Source organism: Artemia franciscana, chromosome 13 (assembly GCF_032884065.1).
Source record: "Artemia franciscana chromosome 13, ASM3288406v1, whole genome shotgun sequence".
Taxonomy (NCBI): Eukaryota; Metazoa; Arthropoda; class Branchiopoda; order Anostraca; family Artemiidae; genus Artemia; species Artemia franciscana.
In genome coordinates this window covers 9,244,384-9,268,772 of record NC_088875.1, presented here as the reverse complement: position 1 = coordinate 9,268,772, position 24,389 = coordinate 9,244,384, and the positions used below count along the sequence as shown (strand labels likewise).

At 36.5% G+C, this 24,389-nt stretch overlaps 2 protein-coding genes across 3 annotated transcripts in view; one reads left to right on the top strand and one right to left on the bottom strand.

Moving 5' to 3' along the window:
- The window catches only part of LOC136034485 (gamma-1-syntrophin-like), a 66,925-nt gene extending 49,031 nt beyond the window's left edge, over positions 1-17,894 (top strand). Inside the window, exons 8-10 of one of the 2 annotated variants that reach the window (XM_065715700.1) lie at positions 6,588-6,821; positions 11,019-11,216; positions 16,167-17,894. In XM_065715700.1, the coding sequence (XP_065571772.1) occupies positions 6,588-6,821; positions 11,019-11,216; positions 16,167-16,286 (552 nt within the window). In that variant the 3' untranslated portion in view covers positions 16,287-17,894. Of the gene's footprint in view, positions 1-6,587; positions 6,892-11,018; positions 11,218-16,166 lie in introns of those variants that run through there. The other variant, XR_010619187.1, reaches the window with a different exon arrangement.
- A 2,193-nt stretch (positions 17,895-20,087) lies between these two features.
- The window catches only part of LOC136034484 (poly(U)-binding-splicing factor PUF60-like), a 53,277-nt gene continuing 48,975 nt past the window's right edge, over positions 20,088-24,389 (bottom strand). Inside the window, exons 13-14 of the mRNA XM_065715699.1 lie at positions 22,387-22,490; positions 20,088-21,253 (exon numbers count right to left, since the gene is read on the bottom strand). Of these exons, the coding sequence (XP_065571771.1) occupies positions 21,144-21,253; positions 22,387-22,490 (214 nt within the window). The 3' untranslated portion in view covers positions 20,088-21,143. The remainder of the gene's footprint in view (positions 21,254-22,386; positions 22,491-24,389) is intronic.

Below are 24,389 nucleotides of genomic sequence, written 5' to 3'. Positions count from 1 at the left end.
TATGATTAAACAAAAAATACAATCCATTTTTTTTTTCAAATGAATGTAAAGAGCAAAATCAAAACTGGAAACGAACAAAATGATTCCGTATATGAAGTCAGCTGCCCTCTTCTCAGCCCCTTGCTATTTACGCTAAAGTTTTATAGTGCTACAGTGCCACTATTTATGAGTACAATAAATGAGCCACCTGTTGCTTCTTAAAACATTTAAACAGTAAGATGCTTTACGTAAAATGTACTAGCAAAAGCACAACAATAAGCTCTTCCATTCTTGAGCATAGTAACGGTTCACGGCTCAGCATGAAAACACTTTCCACAAAAGCTTTGCGCATGGCTTTTAACCTAGATACTCTTCTGAAAAAAGAAGAAAAGTAATGGAAAATTTCGTTGTCCTTCTCGTAGTCCAAGTGAGGGAGTCCTTTTTAGGATTTTATAAAAATGATGTCATTTTACTTGTTGATAGATAGAAGTCCTTTGATTCAAAATCAAGCAGTTGCGGGTATCAAGCCTTGGCTAATTGTAGAAAAAGCCAAGACGGATAGTCCAAGTGAGTGAGAAACAAATATGGCATTTGCTCTTTTTAGGACTGTGCACTACTACTACTACTAATAACTCACTGCAGCACCAAGCCGCCTGAGGCCAACACAGCTACGCACGCTCCTCCTCCAACCTAATCTATTCAAGGCCTCCTCTTTACACCCTCCCAGGAAGTTCCCATTTCCTTTAAATCTTTATTTATGACATCCTCCCAACCCAGGCAAGGACGACCTGCTTTCCGTGTAGCCCCAGACGGTTGGCCAAAAAGGACAATCTTCGGCAATCTGTCATCCTTCATCCGCAGAATGTGGCCTAGCCATCTCAACCTTTCTTTCACTATAGCCCTAGAAAGCGGGATTGAACCACATTTTTCGTACAACCTACTGTTTGAAATACGGTCAGTCAGCCGGGTACCCAGAAATTTTCATCTGGTTTTCGGAGCACCCATGCTTCAGAGCCATATTTGACTACTGTCATCACTGTAGCTTCCAATATTCTAATCTTGGTTTGCAGACTTATCTTTCTGTTCTTCCAAACTTTTTTAACTGTGAAAAAAAACCTCTCCTGGGGTCATAAATACAGGTGGAGGAGGAAGAAGGCCCCTCATATTTACACTCAACAGGGCCCACTGGCGTGTCCACACGTCACATGAGTTACAAACCTTCTCCCAGTAATGGGTTAAATTGCATGGTGATGCAGAACACCATCGTTGGAGGATCCTCTATAGGAGGACAACTGCGGCAGGGCGTAAGATCCAGATTTATTGACAACGGCCTCTGTAAAGGGCTGCATCGACCCTTTCGGGGTACCTGAAAGACTGGGAAACTTGCGGTCAAATTTTCCCACTTGAGAAGTGGCGCCCTTTGAGAAAATTATAGCCTAGTAAAAAACACAGCACTCGCATTCGACTCTTGTTGATAGAAGAGCATCGCCCAGTGCTGAAAACCATGTTGTGACCAAGATGGGTCCAAGATTGCACAAAGCCTCCAACTTATTGGAGGTCCCAGGGACTTCTTGCTGTCCGATTCTAAGCCGCCTTAAGCGCTTCAGTGTAGACTTGAGAAGATATGTTGGTCCCCGTCCTGCACTTGTATCCTGGGATCATTGCTTTTCCTGAGGCCAAAATAATGTCAAAGATTTAAAGAACATGAAAATTGGAACTTAAAATGTTACGACGTTAAAAAATGACTATCGCATCGACATTTTGACTGACGAATTCAGACGGTTTGAACTGGATTTATTAGGAGTTTTAGAAACTCATATCTCAGGGGTAGGAAACATGAAATTAGGTGACATAGGCTTTGTTTACTCAGGCAGGAAGGATGGGGTACATAGACAGGGAGTAGGGTTCATGATGAATAAGGAAGCTGCTAAGTTTTGTTTTAGGCTGGTAAGGTATTAATAATAGAATACTAATTGCTCATTTTATGACTAAGAAGTTCAGGGTATCAGTTATAGTAGTATATGCCCCTGTTGAACCAACTAATGGAGATACTAGTGACTCAGATGAATTTTACTTGCAGTTACAGGAGCAAATAGACAGGGTACCAGGTAGAAATATGGTGTTTTTTCTAGGAGATTTTAATGCCCAGGTTGGCAGAAATAGGGATAGATGGTATCCCAGCCTAGGTAAATTTGGTGTAGGAAAAGAAAACAGTAATGGCTGTAGACTATTGCAATTTTGTAGGTATAACAACCTAGTTATAACCAATACGGTGTTTGGTCACAAAATGGCCCATAAGTTGACATGATATTCACGTGATGATAAGACAGCAAACCTTATTGATTATGTTATTGTAAACCGAAGATTAGCAGGATCAATACAAGATACTAGGGTGTATAGGAGTGCTGTTATTAATTTCAAAAGTAAAGATCACCATCTAGTAGTGTCTAAGGTTAATTTAAAGCTGAAGTTTCGGAAGGGTAACTACCTCCCGGAAAATTATGATGTTGATAGACTCCAGGATGAAAATTTGAGAAAAAACTTCCAGGAACAGTTGAATACTAAACTTGAGAGTTTGAAACTCGACAATGTGGAAGATGGATGGAATAATTTAAAAAAAAAACAATTTGTGAAGCTGATGATGGTGTCTTAGGGAAGAGTGCTAAGACTGCAACGAGGAATATTACTGAAAAAAGCTTTAGGTTTAATAGAGAGTAGAAGGGGTTTTTACAAGAATTATCTGAGTGATAGGTCGTATGAAAACAAAAGGTGTGTAAAGAAAGTGGAGAAACCACTAAAATATGGACTCAGGAGATGTGAAGTGGAGGCCATGGATAAAATTGCTGAGGATTTGGAAGATGTGGCTAAACGGCATAATAGTAAAATATTACACTGGCATGTTAATAAATTGAAAGAGAGTGGTCAATCCTGACTAGTCCCAGTTAAAGATAGAAATGGGGCCACAATTAGTGATAAGGAAAAAGTTAAAGAAAGATGGGTGGAACATTTTGAGAATCTGCTAAACCGAGATACAGTTGCAGGGAAACATATAGATAAAAATGAAAAAGTTTGTGATACCATGCATGTGAAGGAAGATTTGTATAGTGAGGAAGAACTAGCGACAGTACTAAAAGGATTAAAAAATAATATGGCTCCAGATGCTGATAGTGTGACAAATGAGTTTCTTAAATATGGTGGCTCTGAGGTTAGGAATAAGCTACTGAAGATTATGAACATGATTTTTGAAAAAGGGGAAGTACCTAATGATTTTAGGAAAACCTTAATTAAACCACTGTATAAGAAAGGTGACAAGAGTGAGTGTCGTAATTATCGAGGCATTAGTCTGGTCTCTGTAGGTAGCAAATTACTGAGTAATATGATACTTTTTAGACTGAGAGATGCTGTAGACAAAGTTTTAAGGGAAGAACAGTGCAGTTTCAGAAAAGGTAGAGGATGTGTCGACCAAGTTTTCACTCTTAGGTTAATAATTGAGAAATCCCTTCGTTGTCAAACACCTTTGTTCCTCAGTTTTATCGATTATGAGCACGCTTTCGATTCTGTTGATAGAAGAGCGTTAGCAAAGGTCTTATCCTTATATGGTATACCAAAAAAATTCAATAAAGTGATTTGTGTTATGTACGAGAATAATACTGCTGCGGTTAAGGTAGGAAATGAGGTTAGCAACTGGTTTTGTATTAAATCAGGAGTTAAGCAGGGTTGTGTTCTATCCCCCTTTATATGGATCATTTTGATGGACTTCGTCTTAAGCAGCACAGGAAAGACAATTGGAGACCACGGAATCAAATGGGGAGGAAAAACACTCCTGGACTTAGATTATGTTGATGATTTAAGCATATTAGATGAAAGTGTGAGCAAAATGAATGAATTTTTAGAGGTTTTGCGAGTTCGGGGTGCTAGAATAGGCTTGAAAATTAATGTGAAGAAGACTAAGCCACTAAGGCTAGGACTAAGTGAAGATGAAAAGGTGACGTTGGGTAACGAAAAGATTTATCAAGTTGGCAGCTTCATTTACCTTGGTAGTATTATTAGTAAAGACGGTGGGAGTAGTGAAAATGTTAAAGTAGAATAGCTTAGGCTCGAGGTAGAATGATGTCATTTCACTTACGACCATATGACCTGGAAAACCTTTCATGAACACTTTTCTAGTGGAACACAGTTTTTTACTTTTAGTTATTTTACGGTGTCCGTTATGTGTCTCTGGAGCGTGAAGAGCTCTCAGGGTGGCCATCTGTCGATATAGAGCCGAATGTGTTGGGGAAATGGGGAATTCTTTTGGGAGGATCCGGATCCATAAGGATTGTTGAGATTTATCTCATTTGGCATTTATATAATTTATTACTTTCACTAAAACCTTTCCAGGAATTACGTCGAAATTTCGTGACAAAAAGACTGGAAATGTGGAAATGAACTACGACAAAAGGCTTTCCCATCATGGAAACCTTTCTTGTAATGACTCAAAGAATATAAGACTTAGTCTTATCAGAAGTCTTATCAATTACTGACCCGCCAGAGACCAGTATCAGTTTGGGCTGTAATACAGTGTGAAAGGACTAGGCTCACGTGCTAAAAAACTTATATCCGATGGCTTTGAAGAAAATTCCACATAGCATTAAAAAAATGGAGAGCTATATGAAAATTATTTTAAAAATATCATTATAAATAATATCATTATAATTAAAATTATCATTACAAAACCATCCAATTGTAATATTTTCAAGGGACTGTGCCTGTGGGCTCCCTTACCCCAGCACGTGTGCCTTGCGATGCTGCTTTGTCAACTGATTAATTAAGACAAATAACCCCGATAATTGTATTCAAACATTGTATGAAAAATAGTCTCTAAAAGCATCTTCCCAAAATTTTCAATGGAACTGTTTAGCTGCCCTACCTTCTTCTGGAGTCGCAGTGCCTCGACATTTAGCAAATTTTTCCTGGCTGATCTTAGCCTACAATTAAGTTGCGCCTAATTTTAACACCTACTGTTGCGTCCTATTTTCTAAAGCGTTTCTTCTTGCCTACATCTTCATACAGTCTACTGTTTAGGTCCTGCTCACTTAAGTAACCAAGCTAGATGTAAAAGGAAGGAAATCTAGGGCGCTGAACCGTAGGCGGTTTGAACGGCTAGGGAGGGTTTGGACGCTCCCTTCCGTGGAGCAAAACCTTTTGCTTACAATAAATCTAGCGTGTTTGATAGGGTTAATTTGTTTGATTGATTAGAGTATCGTATCATGAAGGGGATGATAAATTTCGAAACATGTAACAAATATCTCTTATCTTATTATCTTCTGTAAGTTTCTCTTTTTTTTTCTTAGCAAGTTTTTATACGTGAAAAACAAGCCTTTCTTTCCATTTATGGAATTTTATGGACCACCCTGTATATTATCAAAAATAAGTTAAGAATAAGTTCAATTTTAGGGCATCTAGGGTTGATACTACCACTACTACTACTAACAACTCACATCAGCACCAAGCCGCCTGGGACCAGTATAGCTATGCGTGCTCTTCCTCCTTTCCAGTCTATTTAAAGCCTCCCTCTTCACACCCTCTCAAGAAGTTCCTATTTCCCTTTAATTTTTCCTTACGATATCCTCTTACCCCATTTGGGGATAATCTGCTTTTCATCTGGCCCTAGACGGATGGCCGACAAGAAATCTTTAGAAATCTGTCATTTTTTATCCGCAGAATGTGTCTTAACCATCTCAATCTTTCTCTCATTATAGCCCTAGAAAGCGGGATTTAGCTGCATATTTTGTATTGCTTACTGTTTGAGATATGGTCAGTCTGATAACTCTGGCTGATAACTTTTTTTTTTATTATTGAAATTTAAGTACTGCTATACTTCAAAATTCAAAGTTAGTAGTCTTGCTCGAAGTGATAAAACATCCGTTACAAGATGTATCCATCTAATTTTATGGTTACTAAAATAGTTTTCTGCCATCCCCTAGTCAGTATTTATCAATGTCTTGTCGACGTCATAGTCATGTAGGAATATTTACCAACTTTTATCACTTAACATTGTAAGCATATCCTTATCTCTCGTTCAAACTTAAATACTAAACCAAAATAAAAAGCTTTATCAGATTTAGAATCCAAAGTGTTACCTAGAATATTTGTACATGTGTCATTTCAAGGACAGCTTGATCAATTCCATAAAAGAAACATTTGATAAAGAATTATAATAAATTTTTACTGTTTTTGGTTTAAATGCACTGCTCTTCTGGTTAGAAAGATCAAGACTGTTGTTTTGTTTGCTCAGGCCTCAGTCGTTAAAATGCTTTTTTTGCAGTTTAGAATCGACTTCAGTAAATTAGCCTCTAAAGAAAAATTTTGACTTTGGGTGACCAATACTTTTTTCTTTTTTTCTGTAATGATGCTATATTCTGTTGTTTTTTTTTTGTTTTTTTTTTTTTTTTTTTTTTTTTTTTTTTTTTTTTTTTTTTGTTACTGTATGAATTTCAGAGTTAATTATACGCTTTGACGCTAAAAAATGAATCAGATTACAAGTAGCTTCTAAAAGGCTCGTTTAAGTAACTACTGTGCCTTCAATATTTTCTTTCCTAATCCAATTCAACTTTATAATCCTTTAGGTTGATGTGAATGATTGGAATACTACAGCCAAAGCTTTTTTAGTCCTTGAAGTCATGTTCCGGCCGTTACGGGATTCAGAACACCTAGATGATAGACCTAACTGCTTTACTTTGCAAGTAATTGAGGAGAGCCTAATAGAATCTCGGTATTTCAGCGTCGAGACTCGTCAAGATTTCTTAAGGTTTGAAAATGCTTGGCATCGGGCAATGACCAGTTCGGCCATCAGAACTGGGGTAAGTTGGATGTAGTCCATTTGCTAGACTACCTGGGAATTCTTGCATGCTGACCGGCAATCGACCACCAGTGAGTGTTAGGTTGTTGGGCTTCCTTGAAATGAATATTTTGAAACGTGGTTTCACTTCTTCTTTTTTTTCTAGTCATTCTTATTCCACTTAGGTTTTACACTGTTACCTTTATTTTTGGTTTATTTTGTTCTGCTTTTTTATTTTCAATTTTTCTGTTGGTCCGTCTTTTTAACTTTATTTATTTATATTTATGTATATTTTAAATGTATATTTATGTCGCATATACATTTATAAGCTAAACTGTATCAGTAGCTACAATTTAGAAGCATATAGGACATAGACGTTTACATTGAAAAAAATAAATTTTAAAATGGGAATCCATAAAATGAACTTTGACCTGTTTATAAATTGTGAGAACAAACTAAACCAGAAATTGCCTATTAAATAGGAAATGTTCTCTAAATAATATTTTAGTTCGAACATACTTACCAGTGTTTGTGATATCAATATGGCAATTACTGCTTCAGATTTTGTCATCCAAGGAGTCAATTGTTGCTGTGAAAAGCTAGAATCTGTAGAATTATGAAATTTACACTGTCATATGGAGTATGCCCCAAATAATAGTTGTTATCATTCTTTCTCACTGGAATCGGTAAGTGCAGATTTTTACATTTACTGATGTTCAGTGTTTGATAAAAATATTTGCGTTATGTTTTAAATCAAACTTTTTCATCTGATCATTCCTTAATTTGTTTTTGTTTTTTCAATATTTGCGATTTCTTTAAACTGCGTTTTGATTTTAATGCTTGCGATTTATTCATGAGGCAAAGATGACGATGCTTTGCGTTTATTCGTCTAAGACTAAACTTGGGTCTACAAGGACTTTGTCCTATTCCTTTGTGGAATGTAGTGTTCATGGTCAATAGACAAAGCTCTAATTTTCTGATTTAGCCTGTTGCGTGTGAGGTGTGATTGGAAAGTCTTAAGACTGGGTTTGTAATTTGAAAACGGCTGTCTTTACAGGCTATTTCAATGAACTAACTTCAAAGTCATTTCCTGCTGAATGAACACACTGATTCAAACGGTGTTTCCACGTTGGGAAGCATTCTTGGAAATTGTCCTCCGTAAAGGTGCAAAGAACTCACTGCGTATTGGCTTGGGCGTCGTCAATTGTGTCAACTATTTTTCCTTTCAGTGGTGATTTTAATTTTGGAAGTAGGTGAAAGTCAGCAGAATCCAAATTTTGAGGTTAAGGGGCTCCACAAGCGGAGGAATAATGATTTTAGACAAAATTCCCTGGATCAAGAACCCACAATGTGCGGGTGCTTTGTTGGGATTAAGGATCCAATTCTTTTCTCTCCAGCGGACAAGTCTTTTCTGTCGAACTTTTTTGCGTAAATGCTAAATGACACTTTTGTGGTATTTCTGGGTAGCTTTCTGCTCTTTAGGGGATATTTATGAGGTACAATATCCAAAGAATAAAAAAAACACCTACATTGTCATCACATTTGACCGACTTGTCGTGCTTTCTTCGGTCACAGTGAATCCGGTCTCTTCCACTGAGAGGATTGGACATTTGTTTCTGGGTCTTACCCAAAACCCGAGATTCGTCATCTGCTATAACGCGTGATATAACAGTGTCATAATAGTTAAAATTCAAGAATTCTCCATTTCTGCTTGATTGGCAATTTTTGGGACATTCAAGTCGGAACTGCTTCTACTCGTCAAACGGCAATTTTAGAATAAGCTTAACGCACACTCCATTCATGTTCGGAAATGAATGTCCATTTAAGATTATAGAATCTCAAATTCACGTCTTCAGCCATCACACTAATTTCGAGTTTATTTTCTGTTTGTACTAAATTGTGGACTTCCACACTGTTTTAGTTTTTCTTTTATGTGGAAGCGCAGCCGATCACCGATGATAACCCTCGCCTGACTCGTGCATATCTTTGAATCTGTAACTCAGATAAGAAAGTTATGATTCGGTCAAAAATTTATCTTCAAAAGTTTGAGCAAGGATATCTCGATGCTTGTTTCAACACGGATCAAAGAAAGATCAAGCAATCACTTTCGTACAAACAGGCAGTTGTAGCTATGATGGTGATGGTGCCTGTCTTGAAAATTTCCAATGTCACCTTGTATATCCTGATTGGCTTTTTTAATTGAGCCTTGGGTTTGACTATGTCAAGGCTGTCGTGGACTCTATCAACATCCCATCGAATAGGGTATAATTTAGATATGACTTGATTACTGAAGATTATATTTAAACACAATATAGCTGGGGCTCACGAAGTTAAAAATATTTGAAAAGGACATGCTACTCTTTTTGTTGCCCGAGCTTTTAAGGTTTGTCGTCAAACTAACCTCGTTAAATGGTTTTGATACCATGAACTTACTATTGCCACCCATTACTTTCATTCGATAATTTACCAATTTGAATAAATTTAAAAATAAAATTACAGCTTCATATATTATTTATAATATTTTTGTTTTAACTTACAATTCTTTAGGTATGTGTTTTTTTCCGTGGCCTATTCTGGCGCATCTTTCAGGTAATGTATAGCAAAAAATGTATCTCTAGCAGCATAACACTAAGTCCGTTTCATCAAGTTTTTAAGGTAGTTTTAAGTTCTTTTATAATTAATTGTTTTTAGCGTTTTAATCATCTGTATCCCAATATTGGTATGCGTTTATTTTTAGTAGGAGTCAATCCAAAAAGTATTTAAGAGTACTTTCTTGAAAAACAAGTAAAAAAAAATCTCTTCTGTTTACTCGCAATTAATGTGGATATTTTTTTTTTTTAAGAAGATCCCAATTCACTTATCTATTCTCCGATCCATTCGGCATAATTTTGGGTATTCGGAAAAAATAAATTAAAAAAAAATGTTGCACGGACTAGCAAACATTGCATAAGCTTAACAGAAAGCATAGCACAGCATAGTATAAGAAACTGTAGGAAAAATAGTACAAATCTTGGGATTCTAGGGGCACAAAGACCAAAAATCCGTCCTCCCTCCCTTATTTCGTACCCTAATTCATTGGGCTGTGAAAAAGACTAATAGCTTCACGATGACATATTTCTCTTATCATGAAAACTTCTTGCTAATAAATGATTTCATAATAAATTGCTAAACTTGGAAAAAGGAAATTTCCTCATTATTCGTATCTAAACAGGCTTCTTGTTCCATTGTCCATCAGAGCATATCTGTGATTGTTGCCATAGACCAGTGATTACCTGAATATAGTGGAATATAACCAAATAGTCTATCTTTCATTCATTTATTGGTATTTGTTGATATTCACTGAATAGTGTCACCATTCTCTAATTTCAGTTTTCCAGGGTAACAGCTGTTACATACATGCTTTGTATTTTCAAAGTTCGTGCTAATCAAACGAAGTATTTACAACTTGCCATATTTATATTGTGGAAAGTATGCGCAGAAAATATAGTCTTGTTTTGACCATTATAATTCAGCTACTCTGACAGCTAAGAATTAGCTTGAAAAAAAAAAGACAAGGCGTACTCCACTTCTCCAAGCTACTAAGACAAGTTAACTATTATAGACATTTTGTACAGCATACATGGAATATAAGAAGGAACAAAATATAAACCGGAAGGGTGTGTTCCACTCTGGATTTTCCTGGAAGCAAAATTTCAGTACACAGATTTTTTTGTCTCTCTCTTTTTGTAAATAGCCGAAAACTTCTCCAAGAACTGTTTGCAGCATATAATTTATCTAATAATCCTATGGTCTTTTTTCAGCTACTCTCGTTTGTAGTATTCCTGTTTTAATCTAAGTTTTAATAACCATAACGTCCATTATCTGATAATGCTTTTATATGAAGTACTAAAGGCATGCGTAACCGTAAACTACTAAACTATTAAGTTTTGTCATCAATTTTTTTAATCAAAGGTAACTTTTTGCTTAAGGGTCAGCCTGAGCGCCACCGATAAACTTCTCGGTTGTGACAAGTGCCACCTTGTCCCTCGTTTTTACCCAAATTTAAGTAAAAATATTTTTTCATTTTCCTATTTCTATACACTTTGATGCCTTCTTTTTTTCCCGGGGGGGGCGTATTGTCCCCATAAAGGTCAGTATGTATTATTATTATTGTGTCTTTTTGTTGTTGTTGTTTTTTTTTTTTTTTTTTATTCCATGTTAAATCCAATGACTCTTTTAGGTTAAATCATTTCCCGTTATGTGCGATGGATTAGAGGGTACATTAACCTTAAACTGGAATGATGGTTTTATTTTTGCTGCCTCTGAAGGACCTGAATGGTCATACAAGTTTAGTCAATTAAAGGGCTCATCCGATGATGGTAAAGAAACCTTGAAGTTCCATTTTCGACAAGCCGACGGCCGAGGAATCGATAGAAAGGTATGTTCACAGTCCAGTGTTATGTAGGCTACCTGGTAGATTTGTTCCTGAAACTAGTTATAAGGTTCTGGTTTTTGGATGGGCTCAAATCTAAGCTTAGTCATCCAACATGAACAAAGTTTTATTTGTAGTCAAGAATATTATGCGTGTCAAGTAGAGACAGAAAATTGAGAATAGCTTGGAGAAAGCAAGGAAAAATCTTTTAAAATTAGATGCAAAAGTATTTCCTGTTCAGAAAGTTGTCAAACTGGGATTCAAGATATATGTCAAGTAGAGTAATAAAATTAAAAATGGAATAGAAAAAGCTATTGCAAATTTTTTACACTTAGGCATCAGATGCAAATGAATTTCGACTTCAGAAAACTCCTATTAAAGCATTGTAGTTTTGAGATATAATGCCGCCATCTTTGTTTAATCCAAAATTTGGAGTTAGCTATTGTTGTGGAAACTGAGGCCTCGTGATAGCATGCTGGGGATTTATTTTTGTGCGCTTGTACATGGGAACCGACCTGGCAAAGTCAAAATTTCCTACTGTAGTGATCAAACCACGAGATCTTCTGGCCTATTAATCATGCAAGCCTTTGGCAAATTTGCAATTATGAGACTATGTTGAAGTTGTTTTCTCCTTTGAAAAACTTCCAATCGTGGCCTAAAATACACATTTCTTGTATTGGCCCTCCCCCCCCCCCCCTCTATTTAGGAAATGCCTCTCAACTTATTCCTCCCCTAAGAATGTGCGCGTGCACTTAAGCGCCATCCAAAGCCGTTAAAAGAATATACTCTTTCAATGTTTCATATGGTTTTAGAATGGTTGGTTTGGGTCTTTGCAAAGCGCGATATCACATTTTCCTGCCCTTAAAGCTAACTTAAAAACCACAGTGTTGACACAATTCTTACAGAAACGTGGAATCTTGATAGGTTGTCAGGTCATATGGCAGGCTATAAAATTCTCCTGAGCACATGTGCTGATCGAGGTGAGCTTAGACTAGGTGGAGGTGTTGCCTTGTACATACGGAAAGACATCCCCTGCAAATTATTACCGGAATTATTTGATCCAGCTCATGAAGTAATCTTGGCTATTTGCCAACCAAAATCTCTTCTCCGTCGCTTTTCTTGTATTATAGTCGCTTCAGTATACCTGGAAAGTGCCAGAAACCGTGGTGACTTAGTTTTCCACCTCCAAACGACTATTGATCACCTGAGAAGTATATACAGCAGTCCAGCTTTTATTATAGGATGAGACTTTAACCAAACCAAGAAGAGTTGGTTATCATCTTGTTTGTCTTTAAAAAAAAGTAGTGCACATACCCACCCACTCTTTGGGGGGCATTTTGGACCTTATACTCACAAATTGTGATGATTTCTAATCCCCCTCCCTTTTCTCTTGGTCCTGTTGGCATGTCAGACCACAACGCAATTCTGTGGAAAGCAAGAGAGTCCTTACCAAGGCCCAAACTACCCCGTGTCATTGTTCGTCCTTGTATGGAGTCGACCATCTGTGAATACGGTCGATGGATTGGCACATATGACTTCCCCGAAGTGTACAGTAACGAGCCCTTGGATACTAAGGTATCCGATTTCAATGCCACTTTATACTGTCAATACCTAAAGATCTTGACAACAAAATCGTTTGTTGTTAGTGAATACGACAACCATGGATCTCTCCAGCTATTAAATCACTAATAAAAGAGGTCTCGCCTCTACTCCTGTGGTGATATTATCAACGGCAAGAAACTGCGAAATCAAATAGTCTTTTTGGTAAAGAAAGCTAAAGCTCGCTATGGTCGTGAAACCATGCCCTACCAATTACTTACTTCAGACCCCAAAAAGTGGCACAACGCTGTGAAAAAAGTGACCGGCCAAGCTTTTGACAGCAGTGTAAAGATCAGTAATGATGATGGGTACTTAATCAGTGCAGAAGAAGTGAGCAAATTCTTCACCAAGATCTGCACTACCTATCCACCTATTACGACTGATGAAAAGCCCACCATACTTGAAAAATATGAGCCTGAGAACAATATAATAGTCAGTGAGTTGGACGTTTACAGGGAATTACGGAAAATCAAACCGAATACATCTTCATACCCTGGTGAATTACCTGGCAAATTGATACATGAATATACAGCCTTCATGGCATTACAACTGTCCAGCATCATAAACGAGTGTTTTGTTTCCGGCTATTTCCCGTCATAGTGGAAACGGGCTTATTTTAGAATTATTCCAAAAAAGTGCATGCGACGATCTCCGCCCGATCTCACTTACACCTTGCTTGGTGAAAGTAACTGAGGCCTTCATATTCAAGTTTCTTCTGTAACAAATTCATGGGCGTATTGATAAATTCAAGTACGGTGGGCTCCTCAAGTGCAGTACTATAATCTACCTAGTACGGATGTTTGGCTGTATCCTCCAGTGGCTGGGAAAAGGTAGCTGTTTCGTCGACATTTGCGCAGTGGATTTCAGAAAGGCCTTTGACCTAATCCGCCACCTGACTGCAGGTTTGAATCTCCAGGAAATGGATGCCAAACGACGCACCCTTGGCCTTGTACTTGACTTCTTAACTGGCCGAAAAAAAAATGTCTTTGCACTACATGAAAACGATTCGGATTCATCATGGTCAGATACTTCTTGCAGGGCCCCACAAGGCACGAAATTAGCTGGAACAATTTTCCTGGCTGTAATTAATTCCCTGCTTAATCATCACGACGACCGTTACAAGTTTGTAGATGATCTGTCCATAGTGCTCGCTTACCTGGTCGAAAACACTATCATAATAAAGCAGTTTTCAGACCAGTTATTTGATCAGCTAAAGACCGAATGCTCAAGTCATGATCTTACCATAAACGTAGCCAAGTCGAAGATAATTCGTTTCAACCCTCTGAAGCGGAATATAGATATGCCTCTAGTCCCTTTCTAGATTGTGAACAAAATAAAAATCTTAGGAGTAACTTTCACTAGTGACTGTAGTTTCAGTGCCCATATTAATTTAACCGTCCACAAGGCTAATGTGAGCCTTCAGACACTTACCAAAATGAGGTGTTTTGGGTGTGATACTGAAAGTCTTCTCCATGCCTACATGTGTTATGTTCGCCCGTTGCTCGAGTACGCGTGCCCGGTGTGGGTCCATCTGCTATCCGCACAGCGTACCTATTACGCGACTTAAAGTCCGTCCAGAAAAAAGGAACAAGGATTATACTCCGAAAGCGCGACATACCCTATGATCAAGCCTTCGCTAAATTAAATTTATCTCCACTTGAAGTCCGGCTTGAACACCTTATTCAGCAATTTGGAAAATCCGTCCTAGCCAATAAGAGCCGCCGGTCACTACTGCCCGAACCAGCCCCTCCCAATAGCCGAACTCGGTTACAAAATAAATTTCTACCCCCCCCCCTAAAGTACGAACTAATCGTTACGCCAACTCATTTGTGCCTTTCTTCACATCAATTTTCAATGCTGAGTTGTAGTATGTGATTTTTTTTTAATGTATGATTTTGTAAAAAAAAAACTGAATTTAGCTATGCTACGATAGCTTTTAAATATACCGATCTCTCTCTCTCTCTCTCTCTCTTTCTCTCTCTCTCCTCTCTCTCTCTCTCTCTCTTCTCTCTCTCTCTCTCTCTCTCTCCTCTCTCTCTCTCTCTCTCTCTCTCTCTCTCTCTCTCTCTCTCTCTCTCTCTCTCTCTCTCTCTCTCTCTCTCCTCTCTCTCTCTCTCTCTCTCTCTCCATCTATCTATCTATCTATCTATCTAGTATCTTTAAAATCTTTTCGTCTTTGCGTAAAAAATTCATTTATTACAACATGGTACGTTTCAGTAACTTTTCTTCTTGTTTGAAGTACAATGGACATTTTTTTAATCCTACCCAAAAGTTTGAAAATTACTAGGCTAGTTCTCCAGTCTCTGTCTCTTTTTTGTATCTGCCTCATTTTTATTTACTCAATAGAATCAAATTTTGCTTCCTTTAAAATTCACTTATTGTTACTTTTCAACGTAGTTTAATTGCAAACTAGCTACTTTTTTTCCTTTATATCCACCATTTTTACTGATTTTTATCCACCTTTATATTCACCATTTTTTTACCGATCCACCATTTTGAGACATTTAGTAATTGTTAAAATCAAACAATGTCCGTATTCAAAAGAGGTTAGATATATCTGATGTAACTAAAGCATACAAGAGTGAAATCTTCCTATCTTGAAAAAACAAAGCCACCAACAAAAATGGTGGTCACTTTAACCTACGGGTACTGAAACTCCTGGGTAAGGACATCGATTTATAATTAACAGAAATTGAACCTGCTTTCATTTCTTTGGCTGCTCTGTGATTATAAGGAATATGACCAGGTTGGTACTATAACTAAAAGGAAGGAAGAAAATAGAGCTTTATACCAAGTAGAAGTATTTTTTATTCTAAAATTTTGCTTAAGTACCATCATGAAAGGACTTAAACAGTTGTAGAAGTTCCAGTGGTCATTTATATAACGATCAACTATGTGAAAAAGCATCAAAAATAGCGACGAAGACCACACTGCCTTTCCATTTCAAACAAATACAAAGTAGAAACAATAGGGGAAATCTTTTCAAGACAGTGGAACTAGAAAGTTCCACTTCCACTTGTCCACTGTCTTGAAAAGATTTTCCCTATTGTTTCCACTTTGTATTTGTTTGAAAAAGCATCATTTATTGACTGTTCAAGAAAATACTTAAATGATGCACACGTTAGTGCAGTATCAAGAAGACGGAAAACACTAACAAAAATTGATATGAAGAGATGGATTTTTCATCTAAGACTAGTCCTAACGGCCTCTACCAAACTCACCCACCCCACTCCCGAAAAAAAATAGTGTATACCTAAAATCCTTTTTCCTTCCCACGCTTTGGTCCCTCCCCCTGTCACTATCTTACGGTTGTACCTTCACGTACGTATGGTTTGAAGATTATATTTTTTTTTTTAGGAAATAACTTGCTCTGATCTCCATAGTTTGATCTACTGCATGACATCATTTTTAACAGCAAAAGTGGCGACCATCGATCCAAGCTTCGTAAAAGTTGATGCAAGAAAGTCAGGAATATAAAATACAATAATCTTTGTCTTCCTGTGGACCCAGTTTTTTCCTCCTTTTTTATATTAAGATCATCTTTAGAAGGCATATTTAGGACTCAAGTCACTTCCTCCCTCCAATACTAGCTTCTTTTTTTTCATATATATTTTCAGTCCCATAAATAAATGTAGAAATATGCAGTTTGTTTTTGTTTCCTAGATGATTTGGTATTTTGCCAGTAAAAACTTTAAAAATAGATCATGTAGAGTTCTTGTTTCCATTTGGTCTTCGTTTGTAGTTGTGGAATTGACAATCAGGCAACGTTGAAAATGCGACCTTACAAATTCATACAAGTATTTTATTTAGCCCAAGAGGTCTTATAATTTTAAGACTTCATTTAACCATTTTTGCGATTTAAACAAAATCTAACGATATACTCTTCAAAGTGAGACTCGGAATACATTAGCGAAGGTGGGCAACTAGGATATAACGACTATTGATTTTTGGGGAGACGAACATGTTGTGGCACAGAGACACATGTTTTAAGAGACCATGTCCAGGCGTTTGCGTAGGGTGATTACCTTCCCGCCTGTACCCCCCTCCCCCGGGTTTTCGATATTTGTCTATTTTGTCTTATAATTTCTTATGCTTTCCATACAATCCGTTAATTTTGTTCATTTTTCCGAACATTTTTTTTTACAAAGCCTCCATGATGATCCTCAGCCAAATACCACAGCTTTTTTCAAGTTCCATTAAGAACATGTGATTTTTAGGGGAATTACTCTTAGATATATTTTATCATCTTTTTAGGAGACAACTGAGAAAAGACTAGAGCTAATATAAGAGGAATAATTCATCAAAACTACAAAAATTTCTCATCTGAACTTTCTACTAGATTTCCCGGAGTTTTCTCTACGAACAGTTTTTTTTTTGTTTTCTTTTTAATAGCAATGCCTCGTTAAGCACTTTCGCAAGTTTTTTTTTGGAAGGGGGAGGGGGATGAGAATAAAAAACATTGATTATTTAAATAATCAGTGCCCAAAAACTCGGGATTTTTTTTTATGGGGGGCCTCGACTGCGAGGCCCCTCCCTTCTTATGCCTCATAGCCGTAGCTGGTCAAGTCTGACCATTCTCATAATGAAGCACTGTATCTTCTAAGAATATTTAAGAAAACATTCATCCTGATTGACTGTACATATTTTGCCGTTGACAAACACGGTACTATGGTTTGGTATACCTAAGCCGTATATTATTAAAATTTACAGTAGATTTTTCATCTCTGTTTAATAATAAGATATCTATTTTCTCGTCTCTATTTTAAAAATTGTGCCAATATGTTAGTTATTATATTCTCGATATGAGCAGCTATTAGTTTCCTTGTATGTCAGTCGATATTCTTTCAGTTATTGTTGTCAGAACTTGCGTTGATTTTTTTTGCTTTTTTTACTTTCTTAATGGATTCGTATTGGCTTTGATGTATAGTTCGCTATAGTAGATAGATAAACGTGTCAATTTAATTTATGTTTGTAGTTGTTCATTTCTTATGCAGCTCTTGAAGGAATTATGATAGTGTTAGTATATTTATTCCATTGTCTTTTCTGTGTATTACATTAAATTAAAAGAACCTTCGTGTTTTTAAATGTTGCACAAGTTTAGGAAATCGGTCTGATGCTCATGGAAGACAGGGGTGATAGCCTCCACCGATCCATAATTTTATCATTTGTTAGCCTTAGTTTCCTATAGATTTCCTCTTTTGAAAATTTTAAATCGGTTCGAGGACCACACAGGTTTTTTTATGACGTTTGATAAGAAGCGAAAAAAATACATAAATAATTAAGAAACCAACAAACGAGGATGATTTTCAGCCAATTGAAAAAAGCAATTAACAGAGCAGATAATTTGGCAAGAACTTCCGCAAAGTCGTCCTCAGTGCTTTACACGGAAAAAAAAACACGCTTATCTTCTGAAGGGATTATAACAAGACAAAGGAAACACCGAAAAAAACTAGAACGAATGCAAGACTATTCAAAATAAGATTGGGCAAGAATTCGGTCTCTTGGTTAACACAGCATGTCTGCTAACCTTACTTTTGTTTATGTGGTCAGTTGAACTTCGTTTAAAATGAGAAGGAATAATTAGTTGATTCTCTTTATATTAAATGATCGTAAATTGGGTATATAGATTTATCCCCAGTAAGAAATATATCCAAATAATATTCTTTCTCATTTCAAACCAAGTTCAATCGACCGTATTAAAAAAAGCAGGTTAGTAGACAGGCTCCCTAAATCGCTAGGGACAGAACCCTTTTTTTTTTCAAACGTCTCAAAATGTTTCGTCTTCTTTGCCATCACAATTATTTCTTCGTCGAAGGCCGACTGTTCCTTGTTGAATTTACTTATGCCTTCACTACCTAATTTTTGTTTATGTTCGATTTGAAAGTCTACCTGTCATTAGCATTTTAGTTATCTCTTTGTCTCAATATGGTGAGAGAACTGAATAACTGTTGGTCAGCAAAAACTTTAGAAATGTTGCACAAATTTCCACTAATGGTTCCTTGTAATGCTTTATTTATCAGTTCTATCAATTTGGTGAATTTGCGTTGCAGAACAAAAGGGAACAACGATCATAACTTTGAGACAACAACATAAACGAACTACAAATTTTCTGAACAAGAAGACTAAATTCAAAAATACAGATAGGATTCTTATATGTTGGCTGCTATAAATCAAAAGGCGATATACAACAGTATGAATTTGGAAAGAGAGAAAGAAACTGAAAAATGTACTTTAGTACAATAGATAATGTTTATAGGCATATAAAATCCAGTTCATACGTGCGTTTAGCTAGATATCCTGATCGGTCCTGACTAGACGTTAGGACCAATCTAGACTGCTTAAAAAAGAGGTAAGGTAGTATATTATGATTGGTTATTGGAATGATTATTATTGGACATTGTTGTCTAGTTGAGCATGCATGTGAATTGGACTTAAGACACGGGAAAAATGAAAATGATAGCAAATGCTCCAATTCCCCACTATTTCTGCAAGAGAGTTAAGAGGATAAGCATTTAAGATAAAAAATATCGTGAGGACCAACCATGATAGGAGGCAAAGTATTGAATCAATTAATTGAACTTGCTTAGTTTGACGGATTGATATCAATTTCAGTCTAATTGTAGTCAATTATCAAAAGAGAAAAAAAATTCCGGTTAAACTTCAGTAGCAGATCAAGATGTGGAGAGGGGGGGGGCAAATTTAAATTCGTGTGGTATCACTTCTATTTACACAAATTTGCTGATCAATGAGAAATAATTTTAAACACAACATAAATCCAGATTTTAAAATTTTCGATACGCTACAATTTTGTAATAAGGTAAATTCTGACATGGTTTATTTAATAACTGAACTGCAATGTACAGAAACAGAACATCAAATTACCAAGTGAAGCAAAAAAATAGGGATTCGTAACAAAGTAAAAATACAGAACTTTATTATAAAACCTAAGTTACAAATAATAACAGTAATTTTAATAATAAAAGAATTATCAGAGGATTAAATTTTATCGCATGTTCCAACATCTATTTAGCATCATTAAATAGACTTGCTAGGATCAGTTTCTAATAGACACGAAATCTCCATAATAAAGGAATTACGTAATAAGGTGCGTAATCCCCCAAACCTCATTGATACTATTTCGCCAAAATATGAAGCGGTCTGAAATAAATCAGAAAAGGCAATTTTTAACAGCTGTTATTTTTTTACGGGGTCACCGGGTTAGTAAAACATTTTCTACGGACCAATTAATCTTTTACTTTATTCCTGTTCTATTTAACATTTCCTGTTTTGATTTTTTTTTTTTTTTTTTTTTTTTTTTTTTTTTTTTTTTTTTTTTTTTTTTTTTTTTTTTTTTTTTTTTGTGTGTGTGTACTGTTACACTAATGAAAAATTTTATGAAATCAATTCCAAAAACTGAGTGCATGGAATGGATGAAAATCAACTGACTGACAACCATGTTAATGAATTTATTTCTGTCAAGACAGGAGCAGCAGTGTATTCACGGACCGAAATAAACTAAATGCTATTAGCCTGAAAGAGCCAAATTACAGGAGTCGCCATTAACACTTTCAGAGCTAAAAGTTTCAAGTTCACTTTATTTTGCCTTAATATTCTTGTCAATTACAAAATAACAGCGGAGGAAAAAGTTTGAGGTTTCACAGCCGACACTTTAAGAATCTAAACTTCGTCTTCTTCTTTCAAGTTTCAGGTCAATTTTGTCGCAGGATAGCAATTTGTAATGTGGCTCATTCACTCCCAGGGTAACACTGTTGGTCTTTAACATTACTACTTAAAGATTTACGTAAAGGACTTTAAGCATAAAGTCTTGTCTCTAACAAGTGAACAATTTTAAGCTTAACAATCCTACAACTGCTTACACACCTAAGTTCCATTACATAAATATTTCCGTGGCAATTGGAAGGCCTATTACGATGACAAAACTAAAACAAGTTGAGACAGTGATAAATTGAACAAGGCAAAAGGCCTGATTTTTTAAAGTAACCTGTCTACCACTTAATCCAAAGCAGAAGTTTCATTTTATAAAGACAACAGTTGTACGCTGAAGGAATAAGAGTTAACAACCACAGCAATATCTATTTATTAAAAATCTGTTTCAGTTTTAACGATGAAAACGAATAGTTTTCATAGCTTAATAAAAAATCTATATCTATAAAAATAGCGTATTCTGTTACTGTGTGAGGCTATTTTCATAGCATAATCATGAAAATATGCAAAAAGGGGGGAGATTTTTCAGCTATTCACAATAATGTACAATAATTCTATTTCTCCAGAGGCTCATTTTAGTAATTCAAGCAGGTAACTGAGAAGTACCCTTTATCCTGAAAGTTCATTCTGATCATAGAGATCCTGGTCGTAGATGTCTGCTTTGACAGTTCGGCCTCCAAAAAACCGTCCATTTAATGCGTTCTTCGCCATTTGCGCCTCTAGAATTTAAAAGAAGTAGAGTTAAAAAAGCATTACAAAATTACAAAAAAAAGATAACTATAAAAGAAACTAGTGTTAAAGATTCATTCAATTCAAAAGGTGTTTTGTTATAAGGCGTTAACTTTAAAGGAGAGCGGAAAGGCTTTAGAAAATATCTACTATTAGTAGACATTTCTACTATACAATTAGTAGATGCTTTGTCTACTAATTATCAACACAAATTGTTTTGCATAGGTTTTCTTGTGCATCAGAGATATGACAACTACAATTTCTTATCTTGATAGCTAGACAAAAACCTTATTTGTACTAACAGCTTTTCGTTCACAACAACCAAAAAACATAAAATTTATTTTTTTTAGTTTTTTTTTCATGCTGTAAAGTTTATTATGTGTAAAATAACGTCATTTAATTAACCTCAGCCAAAGCATGATTAAATCGATACGCCAATTCCAACAAATCAAATTAGCTACTTGAACAAAGAACATAATTCTAAGGTTCCATCAAATTTAAGCAGGAACGCAAGCTGGAGGATGAGGCTTAGAGACCATACTCCCTTCTCCAAGCTCTTTATTTGGCCTTACTCACATTGGAGTTTCCCACCCAACTTCCCATCACACACCTCCCCACCAGTCAAATGAAGAAAAATATTCCCAATTTGTATAGAAGTTTAGATTTTCAGCTTGTGAGATCGCTATTATCTATCCTGTGGCTAGATAACAATTGCAATTGAACATTAGGCTTTCCAAAAATAGACAACTTTTCATGATTCTTTGGAATACCAATCGGCTATCCAAGAGACTCAAATTGATTGGATTTTTCGTGACTTGTCGAAATGACAAAAACTACTTTATACGTTAAGATTGATCCTCTTATCCGCCAATGACAACTAAATCAGATGTCTTGTTGTACAGCATGAACCGCAACTTGTCAGCAATCTTTGCACAATCTGACCTCTCCACTCGCCAAAGCAATAGACCCTGGAGAGTCACCAGAAATCATATTTTGTATTGTCACAGGCGGCCAATTCAGTTTCAATGCGATTCTACTATATTTTTAACCAAAATATTTTAAATATAATGCCTATATGTATCCTAACCTCTTGTCACATTAACCCAAAAGACAATATACTTACGAGTTGGAGCAGCAAATTCCACAAATATTTTGACAATGACTTCTGCGTCTTCCTCTTCAGATTGTCTCTCTTGATAAATTATTACATTTTGAACATTACCATACCTGCAAAAAGTAAGTATTAAAACGACTGGTGTACATATACAGTATGCTGCAGCAAGTTAGTCATCATATATGTATTTTTCTTTCTCATCTAGCTTTTTTTACTGGTCATTTAGTGCCTCTATTGTGTAGCTTTCATTTTGATAAAAAAAAGATCGATATTTTAGATCCTCATATGCAAACTCAGTGCAAATATCAAATCAAGCTAGATGAAAATTAATAAATGACTTAAAACACTGCCATATTACTGAAAACGAGCCAATCGGTACCTAATTTTCAGTTGCATAAGATATTTAACATGTTCTAATTAAGATATATTTTTTTTTACCGGTAGTTCTTGGCTCAACAATTTTTTTTAACATGGAAGCTTTAGTTAAACCAGAAAAAAATGAACTCATTGTATTTGAATCATATATGAATGACTGAAGGCCTGACTTGATGAATCTGGTCTGAAACGTTGACTAAGCCCATACAAGCAGAAGCATTATAAATTTTACAGGTGCTTATAAATGTGGTGCTTATCCGACTAAAGTTCCTGTGAACTAGGCTGGGTTTAAATAGAATGAATGATTCTGATGGTGCGGGAGGTATGGTCTCCCCATCAGGTTAGCCAGATCATCCCTCCTAGTTAAACATAAGAGAAATTCGACTGCAGTCTCCTCATCATGGTAGTCAGGGGGAAGCGACCGGAATTACCTATCCCAATTCTGGCAAGGCCAAACCGAAAAGAATGCCGTCAGTGAGTTGAGACCTGTACGGTTAAATACATTTCCCCAAAACGTCCAAATGCAAGTCAATGTAAAGAGTCCAACCCATACAACGATATTACCGGCAAGCGATGCGTTGAAGGTTTCATTGGCGCCTTCTTCAAAAAATTGACAAGCCCATACTACGGTATTCCCAGCAAGAGATGCGTTGAAGATCTCATCGTCGCCTTCTCCGAAAAATTGGCAATCTGAGGTACTCCTTCGGAAACGTAGATAACCCCTCAGTGTAGGGAGCTGGAATGTCTGCTCGATGAGATCCTAGGGTGCTGGAACGTCTGTTCGATGAACTGCCTGACGACCCAGTCGTTCATCGCTGGGGAATTATTGTTTTACAACATAGACATCATGTTCACTTCAGAAATTCGAATCAATTGAAGGCTCAGAGATTAGAACTCTTGCAAGCCCCGTCGCATCGAGGTGACTTCTAGAGTGGGAACCTATCTAACATAGAGTAGCAAGAGCGCGATTCAAAGGCCACCTATTTAAATATATCATTTATTGTAGTTTACGCTCCAACCAGAGATGCACCAGAGAGCAAAGCAGATCTTTTTTACCAACTTCAAACTTGTACACTTAAGAGGGTTCCAAAACAAGACCTCATCTTGATTGGAGGCGACTTTATCGCCATAACCGAGGGAAAAGTATCCAATGCTGAGTCTGCCATTGGTCAGTTTGGTCTTGGAGCTAGATGTAGCATGGGATCAAGACTTCTTCAGCTTGCAAAGGCGAATGATTTGGTCTTTACCAATACCTTATTGAAACATAAGCCCAGCCATAGAACCACATGGCATTCAAGTTATTGTAGAGCGAAAAGCCAGATTGATTACAACCTCATGACTCACTGATGGAAATCAACGGCTACGAAAACTAGGTCATACATTGGAGCAGATACTGGTTCAAAACACGGGTCGGATCATCTCCTAGTCAAGTTAAATCTAAAGTTGCGACTAGCAGCACGCCCCAAGGAATACCTCAACGAAGATTTGACAACAGTCGCTTCAATGATCCTAATATATGACAGGCATTCAGCTTATAGATCTGTTGTCGCTTTGAAGCTCTCCAAATACAAGGGACCGACGAGCAAACCCACAGCTTGCATGAAGAGTGGGTAAACTATACGCAATACAATTCACGA